Raw genomic sequence first — 26,947 nt, forward strand, 5'->3', positions numbered from 1 at the left:
GTATTGAGTGAAAATAGTGTGAAATTTTCCCTAAGACTGGAATAAATGTGGGCGTAATTCACTTGCAGAAGCTCAGTGGGCATTTAAGTCACGAACAAATGTGTAGAAGAGTGTGCTGAGCCTCTGCTGAGTTTTTGGCTGTATGTTTTGTTTTGGAATTTCAATTCAGTTCCCTTTGAGCTGTAAGTCCATAAAAGAGAAAGTAAAGACATAAAAGAAAATCGATTTTAAAAATAGATATATTTACGTCTATCATTCTAAGATCCAATTTGAGATTGAGATTTTCAGAGAGGTTATTACTGCAAAGTGAGGTGACACTTTCCTTTAAAAGTGTGTGTAAGTTTGTGTGGTTGTTTTTACGTGTGTGTGTGTGTGTGTGTGTGTGTGTGTGTGTGTGTGTGTGTGTGTGTGTGTGTGTGTGTGTGTGTGTGTGTGTGTGTGTGTGTGTGTGTGTGTGTGTGTGTGTGTGTGTGTGTGTGTGTGTGTGTGTGTGTGTGTGTGTGTGTGTGTGTGTGTGTGTGTGTGTGTGTGTGTCACAGAAAATGACTTGGTACATAGAGTGTGAGGACCGGCATCATAATGTGACAGCAGGTAGTAACAGCGTGGTGCATGCATGTTTGTGGCAAAGACGGCACAAATCTAAACACATAATGATATTAATATTTTATTTCTGTGAAGCAATTTAAAGGAATAATTTGACTCTTGTTCCTTTTGTTTTGTGGTATTGGGAGTATGTGCCAAACTTTGACCTGCTGCTGACCATACACTGTAAAAGCAGGTGGTCAGTAGGGCGTTGGTGGTCTTTTAAAGCGTTAAGAGGAAATTGTGACTACAGTAGGAGTTTAAAAAGCCCCTTTAGCGGCCCCTTGAGCCTAGGCTTCTCCTTACATCTATATCGACCAAAGTGGTCAGCAGCACTGAGTTACAGACAGATGGGGCCGTGCTCTTGCTATTGGGGCTGAAAATGGAGAAGGCTGCTTGAATGATGAGCTGTTGTACCTTCCGTTGGCACTACGTCTGCTGCCACTCACTCCTCTCTGGCATATTTGGTGCTTCTGAGACAGCGTGCAGATGGAAGAGCAGGCTGTGTCTGTTAAGCCCAACCTGATGATTCAGACTTGTTAGAGTCCCTGAGGGCTGTCAGGTCCAATCACCATGGTGATGCCAAGTAGCTGCTCACCAGTCCTGTTTGTCCTCTGCCACGGTTATGTTTTTTTCTCAATTTGATCACAAATATTGCAACAGAGTTGAATCTAATACGCTTGGAATGTATTCCATTGTCTACTTTGATTTGTGAAGCAGATTTAATGTTTGATTGCATGATGAATTTCATACAACTGTAATATTTAACTTTACTTTAAATTTCTGCGCTTTTCTATCAATCTGTTTGTGTGTCTTACATGATACTTACACTTTCTTTACTCATGCAGCCGGAAGAATCCCAGGTAAACATTTCAACTTTGACCTTTTGACTTTCCAATTGTGTTTTTCCCCGTCAGCTTTTCTGTCAGCTGTGTCCAGTTCTTTTCCAACCTCACTTTACACCCCTTTCCTTCCCTTGCCTTGATTTCAGGATAAACATGCTTCTTCACCCTTAAAGGCCGGTTATATTCACACCGCTTCACTGAATGTTCCAACGAAATAACGCAGACAGACAATGACGAGCAACACGTGATTTATTGTCTGTGTTGTACTTTGTGACTTTTGATAAAAGCAAACCTTCAAACATTTTACACAACAAACACGTTAATCTCTTCTCATAAAGTTGTATAAGCATAGCAAGTATTACCATATAAATAATACTATGTCCACCTTGTGTGAATTGGTATTCTTCCCATTATATGAGGCATTTTTGTATTTCATTCATTATACCTACTTCTATTATGACATTCAATTGTGGACCTTCCTTGCCTTAATACCTCAAACTACCTGAAATAGAATGGCCAACATGAAAAGACTGAACAGTTGCAGGTCAGCTGTGTATTTTCAAAGTACTTCTATAGATACTTTTTTTTTGTTCTCCTTTTTGAAGATCCTTTTTCTGCCTCTTTAGTGCTGCAGCTCGTTACAAATATTTACACTTTCCATAATTGCACATCTTTTACCTTTTCCTTGAAGCCTTATGTTTCAGAGGGTTTGCAATTTTCAGAAATGCTACAACGGCCACAGAAACAGAAATGTTTTTGCATGGTTTAGCATATTTACTCCAAATCATCATTCTCTAAAGCCTGCTGTAGTGTTGTAGTTTTTTAGTGGTGGTGTTCCTGCTTTTCAAGCAATGTTTCTTATTGTTATAAAAAATTGTTGTGCAGACTGATCTGAAAATGAATGGGCGCTATTGATAAAATCCTCTATCACGGTATGTGTAGTTTTATGTCCCATTATCAATGTACTGTATGCAAGTAGTGCATTTTCTGGAAAATCAATTGAGGTACATGTCTATCTAATTCAGTGAATTGAATATCTGAAAAATCTTTATCACATTGATGTAAAAGTATAAAGTAATGCAACTATTGCCCAACTGGTTTGCATTTTATTTTGCAGTGTGTGTTTGACTGGTGCATGTGTTCTTTTTTTGTCTGCTCTCTGTTCCTCAGGGATCCTGGAATGGCCTTTCTGGACCAAGCTGGTGGTGGTGGCTATCGGCTTTACGGGTGGACTAGTGTTCATGTACGTCCAGTGCAAAGTCTACATCCATCTATGGAGGAGACTCAAGGCTTACAACCGGGTCATATACGTCCAGAACCGGCCAGAGACGTGTAAAAAGCTGGCGCTGGAGAAGCCTCCTCTCATGCAGCCAAATCTGGAGAGCAAGGAAGCTCTGGCGCCCAACCAGTCGGACACAAACGCCTCCCAGTACACAGAGACAGAGGACTACAGCATGGAGGTGCTCCATGTCTGACCACTCAGTCCATGCCATTGGTTGTCCTACTTATCCTACACACACACAAGCAGGCCCATAGTGAAGAGCAGCCATCATGGAAATGCTTGGTGACCGAGAAACGACCACACACTCCCCTTCTTCTGATATCAGACTGACCCACTGTCCTCCTCTGGTCATCTTATATTTCCAAAACTCCATCCACAGAGACTGACAGACCAGGACTATTTTCTTGTATCCACATTCCTCCGATCATATCCCTCCCTCCACCTGTACCCTCAATCCACACTCCGCCTCTCATATTTCCCAGGACCGGACTGTTTTTACTGACTTCTGTAAATGTCTGAAGAGGCCTGGATCATACCACTCTACAGAGAGATACCACTCCACACACACACACACACACACACACACACACACACACACACACTCTCTTGTATGTACACCTCTGGGAGAGCAGGACTGAGACAAATGGACTCCCAAACCGCTCTGGATGTCGACATGTCTCTAATGCGTGGTTTCTTTGCTTGTGTTGTTTGTGAGATTTGTTTGTTTTTACCTCCTGTGAGTCGTCTTGGGCAAACCTGCCGTGGATCAGTATGTAGCGCCGCACATAGGATCTCTGGAACATTCCAGCTACTGCCATCTCGGTTGCTGTAATCTGTCAGCTCTGAGCTGGTCTGGATCCGACCAGGCCTTGATCTGGACATGCATCGAAGCACTTTTGTTTTTTAGTTCCCACAACAAATCCCCTCCCTTCCTCTTGCTACTCTTTTTTTTTTTTTTCTTTTTCTTTTAATATGAATCAAGTCTTACTGTATATGTTGTACATGGGGGAGAGCACATTCAAACTTTGAACTCCGGTTTAATTTCACATTTCCTCAAACACACATAAACCTATATAATAACCCTCCCATGGATGACAAAAAAGGAATTGGGGGTTAAAAATGGAATAATGGTGAAATAAACACGAGTGTTTTAGTTAAAATAGACAAAATGAGTTTTGAATACGACGTCAGGCTCAAAGCTCTAATGTAGATCATGGAAAGAATCCAGCCACATAACTTCTCTACCCCAACATGAACTTTCTGAAGGCTTTGAGAATGTAAACTTTTTTTTAAAAATGAATAACTATATATAAAGAAAAACAACATTTTTTACTGTTCACAGGATATTGCGAGATAATTTCCATGTCTTGAGAACATTACAAGAGCCTTTGGGCATAAACAGCGCCGCTCATGTTTTTCTATCATGTGAATGACACAGTATTTACAGTGTGATATTCCATGTGCAGTTTTTAATATGTTGATTTGTTTGCTTAGTCACAGGATCTGCCCTGAGAAATCCACAGCTGCCTATTTTTAGTCTGTCCTCCCATTGTGCAGGCAGTACATTGATTGATCCCTTCATGGATAGTTTTGATTTAAAAGCAGGCTGACTATGTGTATTTGATTTGGCTGCTCAAAATAGGCACATTTACAGTCCATCCCTTCAGTTAGATTAACACACTCCTGAGTAGAAAGATTGGATGTTTGCACATGATGTACTTCATAGGGTCATTGCTAAGCATTTCAGGCAAGCAGAAGTCTGTTTCAGCGAAACTGTTTTTTTTCTTCTTGCCAGACTCTTATCACATGGTGTGTCTATTTTAGTGTTTTTTTTTCTCACATCTGTCCTTATGTGACTCAAATAAAACAAATTGCTTGAACACCTTTTTTTCATTTCTAAAAGGAAGCACAGTGAAGCACCGCTTAAATACTGTAACTGCATTATTTCAGCATTCAGGATGATTTTCATTTTTTTGAGTTTAACATTTTGGGTTGTCACATTTATTAACAATTAGTTTAATTTGCAATAAAAGCAATGCAATACAACCCCGACATTTGACGGTATGCATCATCTTTTATTGATGAGCTGACTGGAGCGCCACCTGCTGGTGAGAAGCTGAAGGTGCAGTCTGAAGTAGGCAGCTGTTGATTTCTCAGAGCGATGTGTTTTTGGGCTTACAGTCATTGTAAGTGCTTTTGTGTATTTGGGAGCACAGTGATGCCAGGCTCATGTTGAGCCTCACAGCCATTCCAACAACACACACATTTTTAAAATCCTGTCTTTGATACCAGTATACGGTCTGTGAACAATGATGGTCCAACAACATATGTGACAATTACTGCTCAGCAGCAGCAGCAATAAAATCTGTGCTTTGTTTTTGCAACAATTCATAGCGTACTTGTGTATATGCCCCATGGTGACTTGAGATCTGGAGTCTAATATAATTTTAATACATAATATGAGCCAAGGGAGTTGTGTCAAGTTGGATTAAGACCTAGTAACGAGAAGCTTCTTTGAAACTTTGATACCTGCGAGGCTCAGTGCAATTAGACAGATAAAAAGTGCAATTACCCTTTTGTTGATATTCTATTATATAGTTATGTAATGGTGTTTAATGTCCAGGGTGTCTTCTGGTTATAAAATGATTATTTCTTCATTTTGTGTTGTATTTATTTTAAAAAGTACAATTTGTTCATTTAAAAAAAAACAAAAAAAAAACCCTTTCATTAGTAGTTTTATGCAACTTACACTTTTTTTCTCCCAGGCATAAATGCCAGAACATCACTTTCACTCTTGTTTTGCACTTCAGATACCTTGATTCCCAGAACTTAATGTGAACATCTGCTCCTCCATCTTGCTTTTTAAATTGCTTGATACATTTTGTTTTAAATATGCAGAATATAAACATTTAACCGCAGCATCAAATTTAAACATTCAAGTTTTTCACATAAACAACATGGGGTATTTAGGCATGTAGTTTCTTTGAGATGAAAGGTTAAAGATGTAGATTGTGCTTCTTTTTTATTTTCTACTCATAGGAGCTGGCTCCTTTCATGAAGTCTGAGACAGAAGTTTTGAGGCCACTTTAGGACAACTTTACAAGCAGGCATGTTTGTCTCTGATAGCAGCGTTTTTCTTTTCTTTTTTCTTAGTATCTTATCATGAACGGATTTCTTAATTTTATAATCCCATTGAGTAGCACAGCGACTGAGAAGTAAAGGTACTTTCTCTGCCTTGCTGTCCCAGTATTTTAGGTCTAAGTCTCGATTTTTCTGTCTGTCTTTACCCTGCCGCTTACATTTTATCGTGTCTGGGAATAGTGTAACTTGCATAAAGCTACATTTGTTTACTACTGACTGGACTTGAACCTATATGACTGTTCCCCTGTCTTATGATATCATTCCACAAATTTGTCTGTGAATTTACTTTGGAATAGTAAATGTAAAGAAATTGGTAAAAGTACTTATGTTTTTAAAAGAAATATTGATGTGTTTAATTTGCCATTATCGAACAAAGTATGTAGACTTAAAGAACCAAATAAAAATTACGTTACTTTTAACGCTTTGTGTCTTTTTCAATTAAAATAATGTTCTGAATTTAAATGGGAAGGTAATGGGACTTCTTAGTGACCCTGTGAGATTACTGTTTCAGTATTATCAGATGTCAAGCAGTTTACCATATTCTGTTATATACTCTACTACTATACTATGAAAAAGGAGCACATAGAAATGACACACTGCAGCTAGAAATGAAAACATTTTAATTGCTGACTCATTTTCACCCCAGTAAGTGACAACAAAAACAAATATTTAGAAGCAAAGTTGAGGTTTGCAAATTGACTTTTTGGGCAGCACATATGCATTTGCATCTATAGAAGTATCAAACTCACACACTCAGGTAACAAACCGTTTTCTAACAGCATATGTACCCAGCTCAGTAATAGCATAACTTTAAGGTGCTATTGGCAAAATATCAAGTAGCGACACTGTTTGGGATTTTGTCTGGGGACATGTTGTAGTAAGGCAGCTTCTTTCCGTCGTTCCTCTTCTTGATGGAGCTGCTTATCTCTGCCAGCTGAATCCTGAACCTCTCCATGGCCGCCTTTACTGGCTTCTCTATGAAATGCTCATCGGGATACATGCCCAGGTACAGCTGCAGGGAGACAAGCCATTCAACCAGGAGGCTTCTTTAGAAATGTATAGTTTTGACTGTTCCTTAAAACAATCCAGTCTGTACTGAGATGTGTGTGTGTCACACAGTGTGCCCTTTCCATACCTCGCCCTCCTGGTACTGGCTGAGGGCCCAGACAGCCCCCAAGTGCCAGCTGGAACGTCCACGATCAGGGAGGCTCTCGATGATCAAGTTCACATTTGCCAGGCCCTTCTTGTTGGGCGGGGGCCTTCTCATGGTAGATGGAGCGTTGGGGATCCAGGAATACCAGTCATACTACACAATGTACACAAAGATATACAGTACGTGCATGCAGTACAGCATTTATCTGACAGCTATAATTACTAGTTACATTACAGGTTAAGAGTTTACATTTAAAAAATGTAATGCATCATTAAAGAAGAAACCAGTGGAATCCAACCATTTGTTTTTGTCAACCACTATGTCAGGAAGCACTGGACGAAACAACCTTTCTGTATATAAAGTAGTTTAAACTAGCTACAGTGAAATGCTACTTATCTATGCATCAGTAGTCGCAATCCAATAGTGTCAGATAAATATATCAGTCCCAGGGACCATTTTTCTGTTTTCCAAGTTCTGTTACTTTATATTGTGATTACAGATTATATTATATGAAAGTCCGGTTCCTGCTAATCTCTTACTTACCTGTCCAAAGTTGATCGCTGCATGCTGAGATGAAGCAGTGAACACAATGGCGGTCAGATACTCTATCAGCTCCTCACGTGATTTCAGGGACTTTGGAAACTCTGTGCACGGACAGAATTGACAAAGTGAGCTTTTACAAAAAAGACCCTTGCATAATGCAAATAATAGAGAAATCCAGAAAGGTTATTACAACACCGAAGCAGTGACACCATCACACTCCTGTGCTTCCTGTCCAAACCCTCAAACCATTCGTCTATGACAGAACAGATTTGAATTTGTAACGCTGTCAGTTTCCTGTCGTAACTGTCCTACAAACCCCTACCTCCTACACTAATAAAAAAAATAATGAAGGTTGAGTGAGCTGCTTCTCTTCTTGGGAAAAGAAGCTTTACCTATTGGTTAGGTGCTGCATTTTGAACAGGACATCTGTAATGTGTACCCACCACAGTAATCGAAGTCCTGCATACCGAAGCTGCACGCATCTTTAATGAAGGCCTGGATTTCTTCGTCTTCCTGCACCGTCTCATCGCTAGCGTAGTAAATATGCACCACATCAGACACAAAACTGCCAGACACAAAACAGGACAACAGTCACATATAGAGGGGGAAAAAATGCTGCAACTTCTCTTTCTCACACACACACACAATAATAGAAATGTTCCCACACTATTTATACTTTGTTATGACTGTTTTCTCTCCCTCAGACACACAAACTATTCCTTAGTGGCGTCCATAAAAAACTCTTAAAAAGAGTTGTTTCTCACCTCTTGGTAGCCTCCCACACCCTGTAGCCGTCGTCTCTGTAGAAGTAGGTGGGCAGCTCCTCCTTGTTGTCCACACCGCGGGCCTGAATCATTTCCGGGAAGCACAGAGAACTGAAGGTCAGAGACTTCACGGCCTTCTGGATCAGCTGGATGTGACCACCTCCACCTGTTGCGTTAGCCTTGACGAGGATGGAGAAGATACAGCATCATCACATCTCACTCATTATTCCTGCAGCCAATGATTGTGCTTTTGAGTGTCAATTTAAAGCAAAGCATCTACATATAACTGACATAGTCATTTTCTGATTATAATTTAGTTAATGGAAGGGAATTGGCTTTTTTCCTTCTTATTCAGCACATTATTTGCTTTTATCTTGCTTTCTAACTAAAAAACTTAAAGCCCAAATTAAAAACTAAAAAGACCAAATCAACTGAAGGTTAAAAAAAAAAAAAAAAAGATTGAGTTGAGTTTGTTAAGTTTGTCCCTTCATTTTGTATTCACAAACTCACCTTGTCAAAGATGCCACACTCGCAGATGAGCTGTTCTCTGGCCTTGGTGTTGATAGCGATGGTAAAACGAATGTGTGGGATAAGTAGCTAGAAGGAACATCAATCCATAAATCAATCAATCATTTAATCAATCAATCAATCAATTAATCAATTAATGAGTTTGAGTTTTACCTTATACACAGGGTGAACAGCAGAGAGCTGCCTGTACATGGCAATAGCAAACACCTCTGTCATCAGATGAGTCCTGAGCAGGTGTGTGATGTTCTGGTGGTACTGGAAGTCAGCTGAGCGGACCCAGATCTTAGCCAGCAGCCAGTCGTACTGACCATCAGTGGGCAGAAAGATTGGATTGTCTTCACCTGGAGTCTGCCCAAGCTGGGAAAAGATGGAGGATGAGGGAGAAGCAGGTAGAAGAGGAGAAATGTTCCCCTCGTTGTGTAACACACACTTGCTGCTGCTCAACATCACCGTACCTGTATGGCTATGGGCAGGATCTTGTTCTGAGCGGTCTTGTAGAGCAGACAGATCGGGGCTGTCAGGTACTGCAGCGTGCATGGGTCTGTGCAGTTAGCACTGATGCCGTCCAAGACCTCGTAGTCTGCTATGTACACGTTACCTGCCTGGAGACAGAACATTGATTCACACTGTACTTCAGTAGGAGAATTCAACAGAGACATATAACTTATAAATAGATTCACAAAAACAGACACAACAATGTCTACCTCTATCTCCTGCTCCAGAGTCAGCTCCCTCTCCAGGCTGACAGAAACTATCTCATGAGTAACGGGAAACTTGTCGGGAAGTTTGGTGCACTTTTGGATCATAACTGGGTTGCAACCGTTTAGAAATTGATACCCAAACATGAAGTCCTCCTTCCAGTGTTGCATCACATACTCTGGATAATACAATAAAATACAATACAATACAATACAATACAATATAATATAATATAATATAATATAATATAATATAATATAATAAAATATAATATAATATAATATAATATAATATATGAGGCTGACCTGAGATTGTGTTTTTGATTCTCACAAAGATCTTTTCAAAGTCAGCGAAATCGCTCCAGGAGGACTGGAACATGTGCATGAACTGGTTCACAAACAGGTTCTCTATTCTGGAAATTCATGGTTATGGTTATCATCATCATCATCATCATCATATTTGTCATCATATTCATGTCAAAGTGATGAAAGTATCTGAAATTTGATGCATTTTCGTGTAATATGTCAATTAAACACTGCAATTAAAAATTAATTTTGGAGAAGAGAAAGTTGTGTTATACTGCATATGTAGTTACGATGATTTTTGCAGCAACAAGCAGCCTTAAAAGCAATTTTTCTTCCATAATTTCTGTCCACAAATATGCAGCATTTCTGTCAACACCTTTGAAGCTCCCTTTGCCAAATTGTGTGACTCATCTCACCTACTTCTCCAGTCCACAAATCATTATCATACATCATTTTCAAAGCTTTGTCATTCGTTGCAATTTTTAGCAATACTATGCAAACAGTTGCTGTGGATCAGTTTTGTGTTATTATGTTTATGTGCAAGCTATCAAGCCTGCATAAAACCTCAATGCAAATGTTCCCTTGTGATAAACACACAATGATGCCTCTGTTTTTCCAGGAAGCCATGAGTACTGAAAATAGAAGCATGTTATCAGGCTGGAGTTTAACATCTGATCATGAAAACTTTGCATTGAAAAACACCTCTGAGGTTAAAGCTACACTGGCCGAGGGGCAGCAACTGTCCTCACAACTACTGTGAACCTGTTAAAGCTTTAGTACAGCGAGCTGTTAGGGGGAGCACGTACGCCTTACTGTAGTTCAGTACAAAGTCCACTCCCTTTTCAGTGTCAAACTGGATGTCGCGAGGCAAATCCTTGTGTCTGTTCGCATCTATGCTCATGGGAAAGCCTGGCTGCCACTCCTTCCATCTATAAAGGACAGCAGAGATGTTAGTAAGCAGCCTCAGCCTCCTGTAACACACAACACAAGCACAAACTGCATGTGTAGAGTGAACTAACCTGTAGGTTTTTCTCCTTTTTTCCAGCTCTTTTTGTCTGTGCAGCTTGACCATGCTCGTCTTATCATCCTGAGGCAGATGTGCTGCAGCAGACACAAGACAAAGGGGATGGCTTGTACTTTCAGACTCTGACTAATGACAAAGAAGAAGACAGGCAGTCTGTTTTGCAAAAACAAAAAAAATGAACTGATGTACCTCTTCCATCCCGCAGCACAACTTCTTTGTCATCCACCAGCCATCGGAAGCAGGGGAACTCCACATAGTCTCCAGATGGAGTCTTGACTGTGATGTACCTGCAGTACCAGTCATCCTGCACCCAGTACTTATTCTTCTCAATCTTCACAAACACTATCTCACCCAGGTTCTCCCCAACCCTCACGTCATAGGAGTCCACCTGCAATTAAATCAGCGGCTAAATAAATAAGATGGAAAAAAGGGAATCAGGCGTATATTTAAGTGGTGTTAAAGTTTTGTCTCATCATCAGTAAGCGTTTTTGTCTAAAGGGGAAAAGGTGAAACACATTTCACGTCACCACGTGCTTTTTGTCGAAATCGCAATATGGACTGGTGCAATGTCCAAACTGCAGGAGGAAGCACAATTTGTGGCAAAATATGTGGCCAAATACTATTCTGAACTAAGTATTGTGGTACTGCAGAGATATCCCAGCCTATTTAATTATACAGACTTAAGAAAAATGTTTTTGTTTGGTACAGATCCTCACAAAATCACACAATGATCATTAAAATTTGAATGAAAATAATAATGATGCAAAAAGGAAAATTTCTTCCAATATTGTGACTTATATTGCAATTGGCAATATCTGTCAAAATAACCGCAATTACATATTGTCCTCATATCTTGCAGCCCTAAAAACAAGTTTGAAATATGCAATGAAGAGAAAGTTGTAGGAAGCTAACATATACTGTATGTGACTTTAACATTTTGTATTATGTTGTAATGAAAGATTATTTAGCTCAATAAAATGTCTTTTCTCAAATAAAATTTCAGGTTTGCAGGTCAAACTTGCATCTCAATTCCAATGGCAAATTAAGTTTTAATTTAAAACATTGTATGAAGAATGCTAAGTGGATGCTAAATTTTGTTTTGATACTGGATAGCATCGATCTCAAGAATACATTTTAGTGACATCGTAGAAGGATCTCTACTTTGCTAATGTTAAATCACTGCTTATTTTTGTTTTCCATCTAGAATTAACTTGTTAAAAAAAACAGAACTAACCTCTCTGTCGTAACTTCTTCCTCTTTTCCATCAACATGCAAACAATCTAACCCAGTGTTGTAGCTGTTGAAACCATTCTCACCATTCATCAGAAATTTTAAATACATGTAGTTGTCACACAGTCTTCCTCACAGCTCTACAGCAGTGTAACATCACTTACCGCCCCCCTCTCAAAGTCATTGTACAGAGCTTTGTCCAGCAGCGTTCTCTCGCTGCATCCCTCCGTGCCCACCAGTGTAATGTAGATATAATCATCTGTCCCTGCGAACCACTGGCTCCCTGTGGAAACAGTCACTGTGTAAGTAGGCATGGCGGTCCCACAGGTCCAAACGCCCTCTATAGATTTTAGCAAAGGCAAGTTTCTTGTTCAAAACTATTTCTTTCACTGATGTCTACTTCTCCCCCTTACCCTTGCCCAAACAATAACGTGTAATCAGGCAGAAGAGGGAGGTGCAAGACACGACTCTCCACCCACTATAAATGAGGTCAGAATATAATACAACTGTCCTTCCTAGATGTGTTATCGGTGTACAGGCATGAATGTGGGCGCAGGTAAAGGTGTCCAGGGTGTTGATATCAAATTCATTGTCTTTGTCTGCAAAGAGGGTGGTTAATAAAAGGATAATGGAATGAATTCCTGTATTACAGGCCGAAACGGAGAATGTTTTATTTGACTGATGTGGAAATGGAACATTTGAACATACACATCTTTCACACATCACATTTACCAGTCAAATCAGTATGTGACACTGGACAACAACACATAGTGTATTCTAGTTTCAGGTAAATAAATGCAAATGCATCTGTGGTTTTACAGCTGAAACTGTAACATTAACAGGGGTCTGTGGGAGTAAAACTCAAAGTGAGAACTGGAAGTTACTTGTTCCTGCTTCAGCAGTTTGATTTAAAAAAATAAATAAAAAATACATTCACATGTTCACACCTACAGACAAAATAAAGACACAAGCATTGGTACCGTTTTAAGAAGGCGACATGTAATTCAGACACTGCTTATGAAAAGCAGGCAGGTGAACATGTACATGTACAAATTGAGAAAATAACAAAAAAAAAAAAAAAAAAAAAAGGCATTTTCATTGTTCAATCAGTCTCAAAACTATGCATCATGTCTCAGTCACATCTAATATAGTTTGATAAAGTAGTACAGCGTACTACTATAGACATTTACATATATAAATATCTTCCTTCTCCTACGGTACATAATCAGGTGTTACAGTGAGCAGCAGGAACAGAGCTGATCTGCTCTTGGATTGATAGGAGACTTTGTAAAACTAAAAAAAACAGCAACAACTCGTGTTCAAACCCAACATGGAAATAAAAACAAGTGTAAATTAAAGCACAGCAGTACTGTAGATAAATGAGTGGTACCATGAAAAGCAGAAATGTTACTGAATAGTATATTTTGTTTTCATTGTTAGATGCACTTCAATCAAGAGTTACATAGAGGTCTCTTATTCATCTCGCTTGTGATTTGGAAGAATTATATGTTCAGACTTTTGTTCAACAACACCTTTGCGCACGCACACAATATTCTAGTTTTATTATATCTAATATACTAGCAGCAGTTCCCAACCTCACACAAAACGAATCGCAGCGATCACAATTTTATCAAAGAGCAACTTAACACTCCGTTTTAGCTTAAACACGCTTCCCTTTACAAATTTACATTTTTTTGCATTTCAACCACACAGGCTACCACCCCTGCCGCTGCTCCACCCCACTGCTCTGACAGATCTTTCATTACTCCATACTGTCCACACTACTGACAGTTGACTGCTGTATCTATACATAGAGTCGGAGGGTGAGGTGGGTGTGGGGGGTGAAAGTGACATCACCTTGTAATCCGGGGATGGGGAATACCAGGGTATGTAAAAAATTTGTGTTTGTGCGTTTGGACTTTCCTCAAATATTTGCTTTTTTGTGAAATATTAATAGTAAGGTTTTACCTCTTCAGTCCTCCCGCAATTATTCAAATGAAACATCTGAAATGTTGGTGTATATACGTTAACTGTGATGAGTGGTTGTACGTAGTCATGCTTCATTTTAAGCGGTCACAAGCCAAGTTGGAAACCATCTGCTCTTTGCAATTTCCCCCCTATTCATATACAGTGATCTACAACCTGAGGCATCGACTGAAACTTGTGAAGAAACTTCAATAAAACACATTAATCACTCTGGTGAAGTAAGACATTAAATACAGAGAAAGGCAACAGGCTGAAAAAAGACGGATGCTTGTACAACTAATGAGGCATACGTAAACATTGGTGGTGACTAAAGCTGTATTTACACCAAATCCGGCATTGCAGCAATAAGCCTTCTTTGGTATGAATGCAGCCTTTAATTAAAGGCCAGTGGGACATTTTTTCTATTCAGTTATTAATGTTCAGCCCACCTGCAGGAGCTCTGGTGGGTAGTCAAACATTTTAGCTGAACTAGGTTAAAAACGCTGCATATATTACTAATATATAGTAATATATTTTCTCTTGAGTCCCTATCTGACAACTTTCTTTTGCTAGGCAAAACAGGGAAAAAAACATAAAAATCCTTATCTGACTTGTATTTGATAAGAGATGTATGAAATGAATGTTGTGTCCAGCTCGGATGGTAAACAATACAAATTAAATTCAATGCTGCCACCCAGTGGCAACAGGTTGCTAAATCAATACATAAATTAAGAAAAAACTACAGTGATGAAGTGCAAATTTCTCTTGAATCCCTTCACCTCCCTCCAGACATGTCAGACCTAAATCCATATTATGTCAAAATGCTGACATCTTAAACTCAAAATATCTTTCTGATCACAGCTGAGAAAAGATGCACATAATTCAATACCATCAAAGCTACAGGCTAAACAAAAACTGAGTGCACATTATCCAACATAAAACTGAAAATGCATACAGTAATTGCACTATTCAAAGATTAGCAATACAATGTTAATGTCTTAAACTGAAATGATGTGCCACCAAGGCAAAGACACACAAACAGCAACTTCACCTAAAGTTACTGCACCCCCAAACCTGCAGAGTAGATTAAAAGACAAGCTAAACTGTGAATGAACAAAATCTTATAGATCATCAGATTATTTTAAAACTCCAGCCACTCTTCAACAATATTTGGAAAAAAGAATATATTAAACTATAAAAAAAAAATGTGTAGCTGTAGAATTGAAGTGCTTAGGGGTGATATACTATTCAAATAAATGCATAGCACTGAGTTGTACTTAAAGAAAAAAACAGCTAATGTGATAATTTTAAGCTGGTGTCCATCTTAATATCACTTTGGGTCATGGGATAGACAGAAAAAGAGAGTATGAGGTGTGTGAATGAGGGGGCTTCTACACAATCAGAGGGTTGTTGTGGTGTTGCCAACAACATTCTTAAAGAACATATCATTGCCCCGAGCCATCCAACCAACCGAGCCGCTGACCTGCTGTATCCATGGAGACACTGATGAGGGAGTTGCTCAAACTCAAGCCACAGGTCGTGTGTTTCAGTAAATCTTCTCTTAAGAGGTGGTGACTCACAAAAGCAGGAAGAAGGAACGAAATAGGACAGACGAGGAGTGCCTTATTGTTTGATATCCAGTTTCCTTTTTCCACGTTAACTGACTTCTCTGTTGCCTTCAGTGAACTCAAGGAAAAGGCGATTCCCACATTGAAGAGTTTAAGACGTAGGGAGTGAGCCTCAGATCACTCTATGATGGAAGCATTGAGGTTGATCCCTTAATGACTCGGAAGGAATGAAAACAGCGGCTAGTTGAGGTGGAGGGTCTGCTTCATGAACTCATAGGTGGTAAAGGCCACGGCTTGGGAGGGGATACAGCGGATGTAGTTGAGAGAAAGGCCTCGGTATAATCCCTTCTTGACCCCGTACTCATTATACACGTACGTCAGGGTCTTGCTCAGTGATCTGTTAAGAAATCATATACTTTTTAGAATGACAGAAAAAAAAAAAAGACAGAAATCCACTGTTTGTGTGGTCATGATACAGTATGTGTCCTGATGTTTTGTTTCCTAACTATGTTGAGCTGACAATTAAGTATTAAATCTTGCATATGACAACAATGTATAGTTTTATTATTGACTTTACAGGCATGATAAATCAATGTGTTTGTTCCTGAGGTTTGCCTGTGCTGTGGGGAACTAAACCCTGTTGGTGAACAGCAGCCATATAAACACAAATCAATCCTTGGGTAGGAGACAAATGACCTTCTTGGGCACTGCTGTATTGACTGGACCTTATGAATGTGTTCTTCTTAAATATCAAGGATAAGGACATAATGCAAGAACAATGAGCAGTGTTTGGACTGGCATTGTGTAAACGTGTACAGGTATGAACGGTATGTTCCTGTAGTTTTACAGCTCAGTAGCTATTGTGCTCCTTGAAGTTTTAGGCTTTAACGTTTTGTCTAATGTAAACAGCCCACCGACCTCTGGAATTTTCTCTCCAGTTGTGAGCACGCACGTCCTCGTCAAACTCTGCTTATAAAGCCAAATATCGAATCAACTATTTTAAGAGAAAACTCCTCAATTTATGTCCCAAACACACACTTGAATTCAAATATAGATTTTTGTTTTTTTTAAACATGGACACCTTGCCACCGAGAAGAAGAGAAAAACATTATGTATTAAGGACCCCATATTACAGAAAGTGCAGAACAACATGCCTGAGGAAACTGCCCCAGATAGACACACTCACTAACAACTTCTTCAGTACCAATTAATCCTGTAGCTTAATTTTGCTTTTGAAATGATGACGTTCATCAGCAGTGAGCAGTTTTCATCTCAGTTATTACCCTCAGTATCACCCTTACAATTATTTCTCCTTCATTTTTCCTTTAAATGGTCACCCATATGTTTCACTGCAAAACTTCCAAATCAAATCAGACCACCCGAGAACACAATACTGGAGCAACTATATGTTTCTTTGTTGTTTTTTTTCACAACAAAATTCTTAAATGAGACTAGGAATCCAGGAGCAAAATATTTGTCTGATGAAGTACACTGCATACACTGACATGTATAATGCACAGCAGTACATCATAGTATAACAGAATATAGAGAGTAGGAACCTTGGTGATACTTACACACATTTCTCAGAGTCAGGAAGCACAGCTCCTAACTGCATTCTTCTCCTAGCAACATCCAACGGGTACCTAGTGATAATAAACACAATGTAACACAATCATCAATAAATCACTGTAATCAATAGCAAACTCCAGTCACAGTCAGCTCGAGGCTTGTTGGCTGCCTGCCCTCAGCACTTACGATATTGACTGAGCGATGGCACCAGCAACCCCCCCACAGAGCAGGTTTGCGTGGGTTTTCAGAATGAGGACATCAGGGTTGTTTGAGGAGGGGCGTGCCAGCAGCTCTGGGAAATGTTTCAAGCCAAGGCTCTTCAGGGTGCCAAAGGTGTAGAATGAGAAACCTGAAGGATAGAAGCAGGAGACAAAGAGTCAAGCTAATGCAACCCAAAGAACACTGGTTACATATGTGAAGGAGGACATATTATGTTGTTCTGCTCAATGATCGTGGAGCACAATCAAACTATGCAAAATAATCGTAATAATCACCTGCATAAGGGGCCATTCCAATAAGTGTTGGTGTTAGTCCCCTATAGAAGCCCAAGATGCCCCCCTCCTTTGCAAAAATAGAGAAACAGGTCTGTATTAAGAGGTAGATACTGTATACATTATTAACATTGACAAAAAAAAAATGTAATGCATTTTTAATGAAGGGATAAAATGTTTGTGAAGTCTGTGTTGTTTGTTTAAGAAGTTGAACCCTAGCACACTACCTTAAGGTAGATAGTATGGAAGGCATTGGCAATTCCAGTGTATCGATGCTCTCCTGTCACCTGGAAGGCCAGTCTGGCTCGGATCACATCCAGAGGGTAGGTGCATATCACCGCAGTCATCCCTGAAAACACACAACATAAGAACACACATAGTAAAAACAAACAGTTTATGACTATAGTTATGCTTCAAAATAATTGACCGAGATTAAACACTAAGACACACAGTCACACATTGTAGCTGTATTTAATTCCATGTGACTGACTTTCCACTTTGACTGAAGATTTAATGACACACAATAACAAGGTTTTTTTTCTTCTTCTTTTTGTCTGGCACAAAAAAAAAAAAAGGCATGACGCCTACTTGCATCGTGACGATGTCACATTATGACAAAGTTTGTCCTGAGGTGACAAATTTAAACATAGTCTATGATTCAAGAGGACATGATATTAAGCTGGCACAGACTGAAAAGACAAGTGAGAAAGATAAATTACCTGCCATTGATCCGGCCACAAGGCGGTGAATATGTCCAGAGATCCCAATCTTTTTACTTAGCAGCTGTAAAGGGAGGAAACAAAAGTCAACCAATAATAATAATAAAAACAATGCAATGACATTTTACTGTTATACTTCAATTATATTTTTTCTAACTACTCTTCACATTTGGTAAATTTTCCACCCGGGGACAAATAAAGTTTTTTTTTTAATTGAATTGTAGCAAATGCAGCAAAAAACACATACAGTAACAATGTGAAAGCTGATTACAGTTCCCTAGAAAACTGCTATTGTTCGTTTTACTACGACCGAGTTATTATAGCATTGCTCTTTGAAAGAATGATTCCACAGTAAAGTATATACTGTAACTGTACCTTTTTATATTTGTCAAAGGACATAAACTGGATGGCTCCATAAGGAAATATCCTGACCATCATTGCCCCATTACCCTTGTACAAGCCAAGGAAGCCTTCTTTCTTTGGCACAGCCTTGAAGGTGGACCACACTCCTGCAAAGATAGATCAGAGTTTCCCTCATGTGGCACAGATGTGTAAAAATAAACACTTATTGGCTTTCCATGTCTTGTTTTTACCTAGATGTTTGTAATGGGGGTTCTGGGCTTGAAGAAGAATCTTGATTCTGTCCAGAGGAGCGATGGTAGTCTTGGCGCAGCATCCTGCAACACCTAAACAAAAACAGAAAAACACGGCATCAATGCATATATTATTAAATATGCAACTTTTCACGTACCTATAGTAGAATGGTTGGTAATGTTTTTGTATCTTCAGTGAATCTGGCCATTAAACAGGCCCATCATTTAAAGATTGAACAGAACAGTTGAATAGTTCAACGTTGGTCATCATACAAAAGTAGCTGTAGAAAAGTCAGAGAAAAGGGAATAAGTGAAACAGTCAACTACTCAGCTTTTTATGTAACACGTTTCCTAATAAAATAAAGGAAGAATCACAAACAATGACACAGAAATGTACTAATATTTGCTTATAACAGTCTTAAAACTGTAACTTTAAATACCAGTACAATATAGGAAACAAATACTGTACAAACTAAAAAAATGTATATCACATGTAGGCAAAGGTAAAGCAGGGTATGCTAAAGGTATCACAGCAGGCTTTAAGGACAAGGGTATATATAGGGATAAGTATGTGAATAATGATTCATTTAGTAATCATTATTTCTTTAAGGATCATTCCATGTTTGCTTGCCAAGCTCCACAGGGAGGTGAGAGATCAGTAACAGCAGACACATGGTTTCTCCAAAGCTGCTGTTTTGTTGAAGCAACTTATTTAAACACACACAGACATAAGTTTATAGGTCACAAAAGAAAGAAGGGGAGTAAAGCAAACAAGGAAGTGTTTCTTTGGTAAAGGGATGCAGTCTTAATGCAGACACACAAAGGCTTGGAACGGTGTCCCCTTGTGTGAATCATCACAGAACTGAAACTGATGGTATAAACTGATGTGTCAGAGCCTACCTCCAGCCACAAAGGAGCGAAGAAAGTAGTAGTCCCTCTTCACAGGGGTGCTGCTTATGGCAGGAGATGTGGAGACCGCAGCCTCCGATGTCATCCTTCCTGATCAAGAATCTGCCACATCCATGACTGCAATTTGGAGACAATACTGTAAATGCACATGTTATGAGTATGTATCATCATCCTGACAAATAGCTCTACGGGCAAACCAGACTGTCAACCTTCTGTCAATTGTCAGTTTTTTTAATTACTTAAGGCTGGTGTAAGTCTTGCTTTGCAATGGGACATAACTGTTAGGGTTAAGAGCCACAACCAGTAGAGTAGTGGGCATATTTAGCTAAAAGACAAGGACACCCTTGGTTCATACTCACAAGATAATCAAAACTGTTAGAGGCAAAGAAACAGCAAAGTAAAGGGTCCGTCCGATGAAATATCTTTAAAAAAATCTCTTTCTCTCGTAATCGTGGCTGTTGTCCGTTACCATGGACACCTGGTGGTCCCGCACTGAGAAGCTTGTCGTTAACTATTCCAGTAAAAAAACGGACAAAATACTGAAGTAATGAAAGAAGCAGAGGAGCTGTCAAGATTCACATAACCGCATTCATGTCCTTCGCCCGCTGACGAAACTGCTCTGACCGAAAACAGTCGCACGCTGATGTCGCAGGATGACGTTAGTCAGAGCGGCAAAACGTCATCCAGGGGAGGCGCTCATCACCCGCATACTGCTGCCTATGGCACAGTCTATGATCACCCGCCCCTTTAACTGTCTATCTAGCTGTGCTCTGAGAGAAAACAATCCGAACAGAGGAAGTTGAACATATCTACAAGGCGTTTTAAATTAATAACGCTATGCCGAAGAGTTACTGTGTAACGTTAGTTTGTTGCACCAACAATACATCCAAAAAAACTGATTTGTTCACCTGCCATGTCCTAAAAAAAGAGCCTGTTAGATGGTATTTGGCTTTGGGGAAATAATCGCGCTTTCACATCAGGAGAAAAACAGGAACATGCAGAAAAACTGTTGTGTAGCGGGTTAATCGAGACTTTACGCTAAATAACTGGTGGTGACAGTTAGCTACAGGATAGCTAGCTAACGTTAGCGAGAGGCTGCTAACGTTACAGCAGCGGCAGACTGTCAAAATCTCTGCCTATACCAAACTGTTGGCCTTTAATAAGATGTTGATCATGTACAGATAATAGTTATCCTAACGACAGAGTCATTGATCCACATAGCTAGCTAGCTACTTAGATGGGGAAAGACTGACGGTGATCAACTTTATGACCCCTCAGATTCAGGCAAGGTCACCAAAAGTACAAAAAGTATTATACATCTAGCTAAAACAAACGTTTGTTCAACAATACATGAATCCATACACATTTGTCAAAATTATTATCCAAACGCGTCAAACTGCATTGACATCTAGCTAAGCTAGCGATAGCTAGCTAGCTAGTATGCGCTTCTGTTTACAATTCACATATTATATTCAAATTAAACGCCGCTGGTCAGACGAATTTTACTTTAATAACGTAAAATTTTTTAAAATATATATACACAATACTCTGCATAATCAGTTTAAATGCTGTCTTCAAAAAAGCTAGCGTGCTAAAATTAATGTACAATAAATGATTTATTATCCTTACAAACTGGCGTTGCTTTGGTAATCCGTTCCAATCATTTTTAGCACACCCTTGCGTCCACTTGCTAGCTACTTGAAACCACACAGTGCTGGCAACACTAGTGGGACAAACGACAATAGCCTAGCTAGCTACTCCATTCCAGGTTTTCATTTCCACGCTTCCCTCCACTGCCGACGATGAGTTTTTGGCCAGCGGAGACCGGAGTTGCGTCTGGTGGAGGGAGAGTGAGCGGGGCTGCCCTGAATGGACTGACATAAGAGGGATTTATATTTTAACGGGTGCCGTGCTCCGGTAAAACTAGCTACACGGTACAAGTTGAAAACCAACTATTCCGCTCGATGTATGTTCACGTTGGTGCTTTTATCATGTTTATGTGTCATCGTCGAGAGAGGATTGAACTTGCCAGCAGTCTATATTTGCCGAGGAGGGAAACCAATACAAGGTCTCGCTGTCTCCCTGGAGCGGAGTATTATTAGCAGTTCAGGCAGTGCAACTGTCGCTCTCTGGTATGTAAAGCATTTCAGCCGTAAACGTGTAAATAAAACCTCACGGGCAACAAAACAACCTATATCTACACGGCACTTTATTTTACAGCGGTCAAGTGCAAAAATAATAATAAACAGCGACCCTGAAGGCGTTTTTACACGGTAATAACCCCCTCTTCCGCCAGTCAGAAAGACGAAAACAGGATCCGACCTCCGGCTAGAGCCCACTCCTCAACGTGCCTGCCCTTTAAACTGTTTGAGCCCTGTTAGCCATTCCTAAAGCAAAAGGCTACTATTTGTATTCATATAGTTCTTCTATCGAAATATTGTATTATGTATAAGTGCATTGGATTCTCTTTATTGACGTCAAGCTTAAAGCATTTGCTCGTCAGAGTAGATATTTCAGGCGGGGCAAAAGTGTAATTTCCAGCAAAGTAAAGAATAACAAAATGTGTATAGATTTAGCTTTATCGCTATTGTACTTCATGATACCAGTAATCAAATTGTATACCTGGTGTCTTTAATTGTTTGTACTGCACTAACAGTTTGTCTTTATTACACTCAAAATACATTTAAATGTGAGACTATTTGTATTTTGATTTTCTTTTCCTGTTTACTCTGTCTTTATAGGCCATGCACTGCAATTACACTATAAAGAGATCAGAATATAATAGCTACGAATAAAACGCAGAGAGGAAGGTTTTAAAAAGAAGAAAAAAATTGTGTGCTGAACAAAAGATAAACATTCACCTGGCCCCCATGCTGTCTGCCAGAAACCCTCCTCTCCACACCCTCAGCCATGCCTGCTACTACCAAACCCACCAGGAGACAGACACCTGCTCAGAGAAAAAATGGCCAGAAAGTGATTAGCACCAAGAGGCAAACTTGTAACTCAAATAAACCCAGAGGAAGAGCCACAGAGAGGCCCCAGAAACCACCTGCAGAACCCAAAAGGTCAACAGCCAGGGCCAAGGCACAGTCAGGCCGAAGCCCCCGTGGAAGAGGGGTTAGCAGGCCTGCTAGTCAGGGCCCTGGGAGGTCCTCTGGCAGAGTTAACCATGCCCTAAATGTAACAGGATCTGCAAGTCTTAGACGGCCAAGCAATCCGCTTGACCACTGTGGCGAGTTACAAGACCCCCTAGGGCGAAGGAAGTCCCTGCGGGGCACACAGATGTCTGTTACTCCTTGCCAGCTTCCTAAACCTTGCAGAGGGGGGAGAAACAGCAGGAGGGGCGCAGGGAGACAAGCAGCATCACAGCAAGGAAACATAAGGAACCAGCACTCAGGCACCTGCATCAACGATGTAACTCCTGACGATGACGAAAATGAGAATCTGGAGGTCTGTGCTACTGAAGAAACACTTCCAGTTTCTCTAAAAACTGATTTTGAAGTTCCTGTGAGTTTCATAGATCAGGGTTTAGGAGTCAACAATGCTAAAGAGGGTAGCCCTCTTAAAGCAGATTCACCACCGTGTAATGATATGCTGGAAGACTGTGTGCAGTGCAGCTGTGACAGTACTATAACCCAACAAGACAAAAAGACTGTCAGTCATAATAGTGAAGGTGACCTGAGGTGTGTGATTAGGATGTGTGATGATGTTGATGGACAGCTAAAACTCTGCAGTGACAGAAGTAAAGATAGCCCCTCTGTGCTAATGAATAGTGGCTCACCAGGGGTGCAGGGCAGCAGCGAGGGAAATATCCTCGGAAATATGCTTGATCGTCTTGCCAGTGATAGTAAGAAAGATGATGTGTGTACTGTATATCAAGAGGAAGGTAACATGTCAGACGTGAAAGAGAATAGGACAGATGAAAGAGTGATAGTTGTCAACGAGAGAAAAGAGAAGATACATCATGAGAGAGGAGAGAGTTTAGAGGCAGAGAAAGCCGTTGAGAAACAAAATGAGACTGTGGAAGTGATGGAGGAGATTGTTGAGAGGCTGGGTAATTGTGAGGGAGAAGAGGGAGGAAGTAAAGAAAAGGAGAATGATGTTTCCATCAATCCTGCTGACTCCCATCCCAGCACTCCAGCATCTCAAGGTCCAGATCCACCTCACTCTAACAATGGACTGACAGCACACTCAGAATCACCTGTAAGTGTGCTATCAGTCTCCAACGCAGCTACCTCAAATGCCACCAAAGCCCCCTCCACCTCAGCGGCACTTGAGCCAGAGGTTCTGAGCCAGGGTAAGACAGACATGCAACCTACCATTCATGGTGCTAAACCTCAATTCACAGGGTCCTCAGCTGTCGCTGAAACTACCCTGAGGGTGCAGACTGTTCTAGTAAAACGAAATATGCCGGTTATTATACGTAGTGACTCCTTCAAACCCAGGAGCTTGAGTGATTCAAGCCAGGGGGAACCACACCAACTGCAAAGCCTAGTGATCCCCTCTCCCCAGGGAGAGAAACATGCTCGCACACTAGCAGAGACGAAGACCAAAGATAGTGAATCCAATCGAGACCCATCGGAGCGCCACAGCCTGAAAGCGACATCTTCGCTGTCATTATCACTCGTTCCTCAGTTGAGCACAGATGTCCTTACAGCTGAGTGTGAACCAAACCTTAGCAAGGACAGTGTTGTGGTAGCAGTGCCAGAGCCAGGCACAGTGCCAAAGATCTCGACTCCCTCTCTGGACGGTAGCTTCACCTTCTCTTGCAGCTCAGAAAGCACACGCTCCTCTTTTTCTTTTGACACTGAATCAGAGGCAGGCTATGGAGAGTCCAGCCCCTCTATTCTACCTGGATCCTGTGGGCCGGAGGGGGCCTGCTTGTCCTCCTGGAAACCACAGAAGAAGGAGAGGAAGAAGCGGAGCAGGTGTGGGGCGTGTGAGCCATGCCTGAGGAAGATCAGCTGTGGCCAGTGCAGTTGCTGCCTCAACCGCAGGACTGGCCACCAGATCTGTAAGATGAGGAAGTGCATAGAACTGAGGAGGAGAAGACCTTCATCTCTGCTCACTCTCTCTGCTGCACAGGTGAGGCTTATTATTACACTGCACATATGCATTTAATTACATTTAGTAGTAACACATTGCAGGTTTTTTTATTGCAGTCAGGTCTTCAGTACATTCTCATAAGGTAAATTTAGACAATGATTTGAGTGGGAATTTACTGGAGCCTCTTTATGCAATCTACAAACAGCTGATCTGAAGCAACTGAAAAAATGTTGTTATTGTCTGACAGCATAGCTTTTGATCTCCGAGGTTTCCCAGCTGCCCACTGGTAGCAGCAATGATCGAGCATTGAATTAGCCAAACCGAAGGTTTCACTTTCACATTGCGTTTCACATTTGTTTCGGCCGGTACAAATGCTGTACACTCTACTTCATGGCGTCTTCCCGTTAAATGTTGGGAAATGTGTTGAGTGATAAAAGAGGAAGTGTTTGTGTGTGTGTGTGTGTGTGTGTGTGTGTGTGTGTGTGTGTGTGTGTGTGTGTTTGTGCCTTTTAGAGAATAGAGATCAGGTGTGAATGCACAACTTCAGTGTTGATGATGTATTGTGTTAGAGGAGAAGGCCCTGTCACATGACTAGCAGCATCTCAGCACGTGCTTGGGAAATGTGTGTATGTGTGTGTGTGTGTGTGTGCCATCCATGGTGCAAGCAAGAGAATAAGCTATTTTATGAGTTGCACATGGTGACTGTGTGTATGTGCATGCTTATGTGTGTGAATGGGTATGGGTAGTAATTAAGGCCAATTTGAGCCGGATGTTTTTGCACAATGTCATTGAATGCCATTTTGAATGCATATTTTAGAACCCATTAAGAAAATGAACACCTAGGACACTAGTTAAGAGAGGATTTTTTTCCCCAGTCAATTTTAAAACAGCTATAATCGATGACAATGTGAGAACTGACACAATGTGAAAAGGGTGTCACTGTCATGCTAATAGTGATGAACCTACAGATAATTATCACTTGAATCTGCAACTCTCAGCTCTACAGCAAGTTTCAGAGCATTGTTTAACTTCTCCGTGAACCATCACCTTATCGTGGTGGAGAGGTTTGTGTGTCTCTGTGAACCTGAGGGCTGTGTTGTCTGGAGCTTTGTGCTCCTGGTAGGGTCTCCCAAGGCAAAGTGGTCTCAGGTGAGGGGCCAGACAAAGAATGGTTCAAAAACCCCAATGAAGAAGCAAGGTAGAGATGGAGTGACCCTGCCCGGAGGAAGCCCGGGGCCCCCGTCTGGAGCCAGGCCCAGACGGCGGGCTCGCCGGGCGAGCGCCTGGTGGCGGGTTTGCCACGGAGCCCGCCGGGCACAGCCCGAACAAGCTACGTGGCTCCCATCTCTCCAGCCCATGGGCCCACCACCTGTGGGAGGAACCGTTGGGGTCGGGTGCGATGCCACATGGGTGGCAGTGAAGGTCAGGGGCCTCGGACGGACCAGACCCGGGCGGCAGACGCTGGCTCTGGGGACGTGGAACGTCACCTCTCTGTGGGGGAAGGAGCCGGAACTGGTGCGGGAGGTGGAGCGCTACCGGTTAGATCTGGTGGGGCTTACCTCTACGCACAGTCTCGGTTCTGGAACCATACTCCTGGATAGGGGTTGGACTCTTTTCTTCTCCGGAGTTGCCCAGGGTGTGAGGCGCCGGGCGGGTGTGGGGATACTCACAAGCCCCGGCTGGCGCCGCTGTGTTGGAGTTTACCCGGTGGGCCAGAGGGTCGCCTCCCCACGCCTGCGGGTTGGGGGAAAACTCTGACTGTTGTTTGTGCATATGCACCAAACAGGAGTTCGGAGTATTCGGCCGTCTTGGAGACCTTGACTGGAGTCCTGCATGGGGCTCCAGTGGGGGGACTCCATTGTTCTGCTGGGGGACTTCAACGCACACGTGGGCAATGATGGAGACACCTGAGAGGCGTGATTGGGAGGAACGGCCTCCCTGATCTAAACCAGAGTGGTTGTTTGTTGTTGGACTTCTGTGCTAGTCATGGA

At 41.2% G+C, this 26,947-nt stretch overlaps 4 protein-coding genes across 11 annotated transcripts in view; 2 read left to right on the forward strand and 2 right to left on the reverse strand.

Moving 5' to 3' along the window:
- The window catches only part of marchf8 (membrane-associated ring finger (C3HC4) 8), a 90,822-nt gene extending 84,553 nt beyond the window's left edge, over positions 1-6,269 (forward strand). For all 3 annotated transcript variants that reach the window (XM_028603488.1, XM_028603489.1, XM_028603490.1), the window contains one exon: positions 2,598-6,269. In XM_028603488.1, coding sequence (XP_028459289.1) covers positions 2,598-2,902 — 305 coding nt within the window. In that variant the 3' untranslated portion in view covers positions 2,903-6,269. The remainder of the gene's footprint in view (positions 1-2,597) is intronic.
- A 184-nt stretch (positions 6,270-6,453) lies between these two features.
- Positions 6,454-12,592, reverse strand: alox5a (arachidonate 5-lipoxygenase a). The gene is made up of 14 exons (XM_028604361.1): positions 12,261-12,592; positions 11,056-11,254; positions 10,862-10,943; positions 10,649-10,771; positions 9,843-9,949; positions 9,543-9,715; positions 9,294-9,440; positions 8,992-9,195; positions 8,821-8,907; positions 8,311-8,489; positions 7,990-8,111; positions 7,547-7,647; positions 6,986-7,156; positions 6,454-6,862 (listed from the first exon to the last, which is right to left on the reverse strand). The coding sequence occupies exons 1-14, from the start codon at positions 12,408-12,410 to the stop codon at positions 6,683-6,685; spliced, it is 2,025 nt and encodes a 674-aa protein (XP_028460162.1). The 5' UTR covers positions 12,411-12,592; the 3' UTR covers positions 6,454-6,682.
- Positions 12,593-12,742: 150 nt separating this feature from the next.
- slc25a16 (solute carrier family 25 member 16) lies at positions 12,743-22,258 on the reverse strand. Of its 6 annotated transcripts, none has more exons than XM_028604363.1 (11): positions 21,540-22,258; positions 20,270-20,421; positions 19,902-20,027; positions 19,002-19,094; positions 18,784-18,917; positions 18,409-18,472; positions 17,917-18,038; positions 17,693-17,759; positions 17,385-17,547; positions 17,204-17,272; positions 12,743-16,026 (listed from the first exon to the last, which is right to left on the reverse strand). In XM_028604363.1, exons 3-11 carry the CDS (start codon positions 19,993-19,995, stop codon positions 15,870-15,872), a joined length of 963 nt encoding a protein of 320 aa, XP_028460164.1. In that variant the 5' UTR covers positions 19,996-20,027; positions 20,270-20,421; positions 21,540-22,258; the 3' UTR covers positions 12,743-15,869. The 6 variants fall into 6 exon arrangements, with proteins under 6 accessions (XP_028460164.1, XP_028460165.1, XP_028460166.1 ...); XM_028604364.1 differs by having other exon boundaries at positions 21,517-22,258; XM_028604365.1 differs by lacking the exon at positions 20,270-20,421.
- The window catches only part of tet1 (tet methylcytosine dioxygenase 1), a 33,399-nt gene continuing 28,071 nt past the window's right edge, over positions 21,620-26,947 (forward strand). The window contains exons 1-2 of the mRNA XM_028604360.1: positions 21,620-22,042; positions 22,652-24,995. Coding sequence (XP_028460161.1) covers positions 22,821-24,995 — 2,175 coding nt within the window. The 5' untranslated portion in view covers positions 21,620-22,042; positions 22,652-22,820. The remainder of the gene's footprint in view (positions 22,043-22,651; positions 24,996-26,947) is intronic.

This window comes from Perca flavescens, chromosome 17 (genome assembly GCF_004354835.1).
Source record: "Perca flavescens isolate YP-PL-M2 chromosome 17, PFLA_1.0, whole genome shotgun sequence".
In the NCBI taxonomy this organism is placed as follows: Eukaryota; Metazoa; Chordata; class Actinopteri; order Perciformes; family Percidae; genus Perca; species Perca flavescens.

Excerpts from the sequence above, each read along its gene's own strand:
- alox5a (XM_028604361.1), bottom strand. The coding sequence starts at position 12,410 with ATGCCTACTTACACAGTGACTGTTTCCACAGGGAGCCAGTGGTTCGCA. Across the intron at positions 7,648-7,989 it reads GCAGGACTTCGATTACTGTG|AGTTTCCAAAGTCCCTGAAA; the intron begins GTGGGTACACAT and ends GTCCGTGCACAG. Across the intron at positions 7,157-7,546 it reads CAGCGATCAACTTTGGACAG|TATGACTGGTATTCCTGGAT; the intron begins GTAAGTAAGAGA and ends TACATTGTGTAG.
- slc25a16 (XM_028604365.1), bottom strand. The coding sequence starts at position 19,995 with ATGACATCGGAGGCTGCGGTCTCCACATCTCCTGCCATAAGCAGCACC. Across the intron at positions 18,918-19,001 it reads CCCCCATTACAAACATCTAG|GAGTGTGGTCCACCTTCAAG; the intron begins GTAAAAACAAGA and ends CTATCTTTGCAG. Across the intron at positions 18,039-18,408 it reads TGTGGCCGGATCAATGGCAG|GGATGACTGCGGTGATATGC; the intron begins GTAATTTATCTT and ends GTGTGTTTTCAG.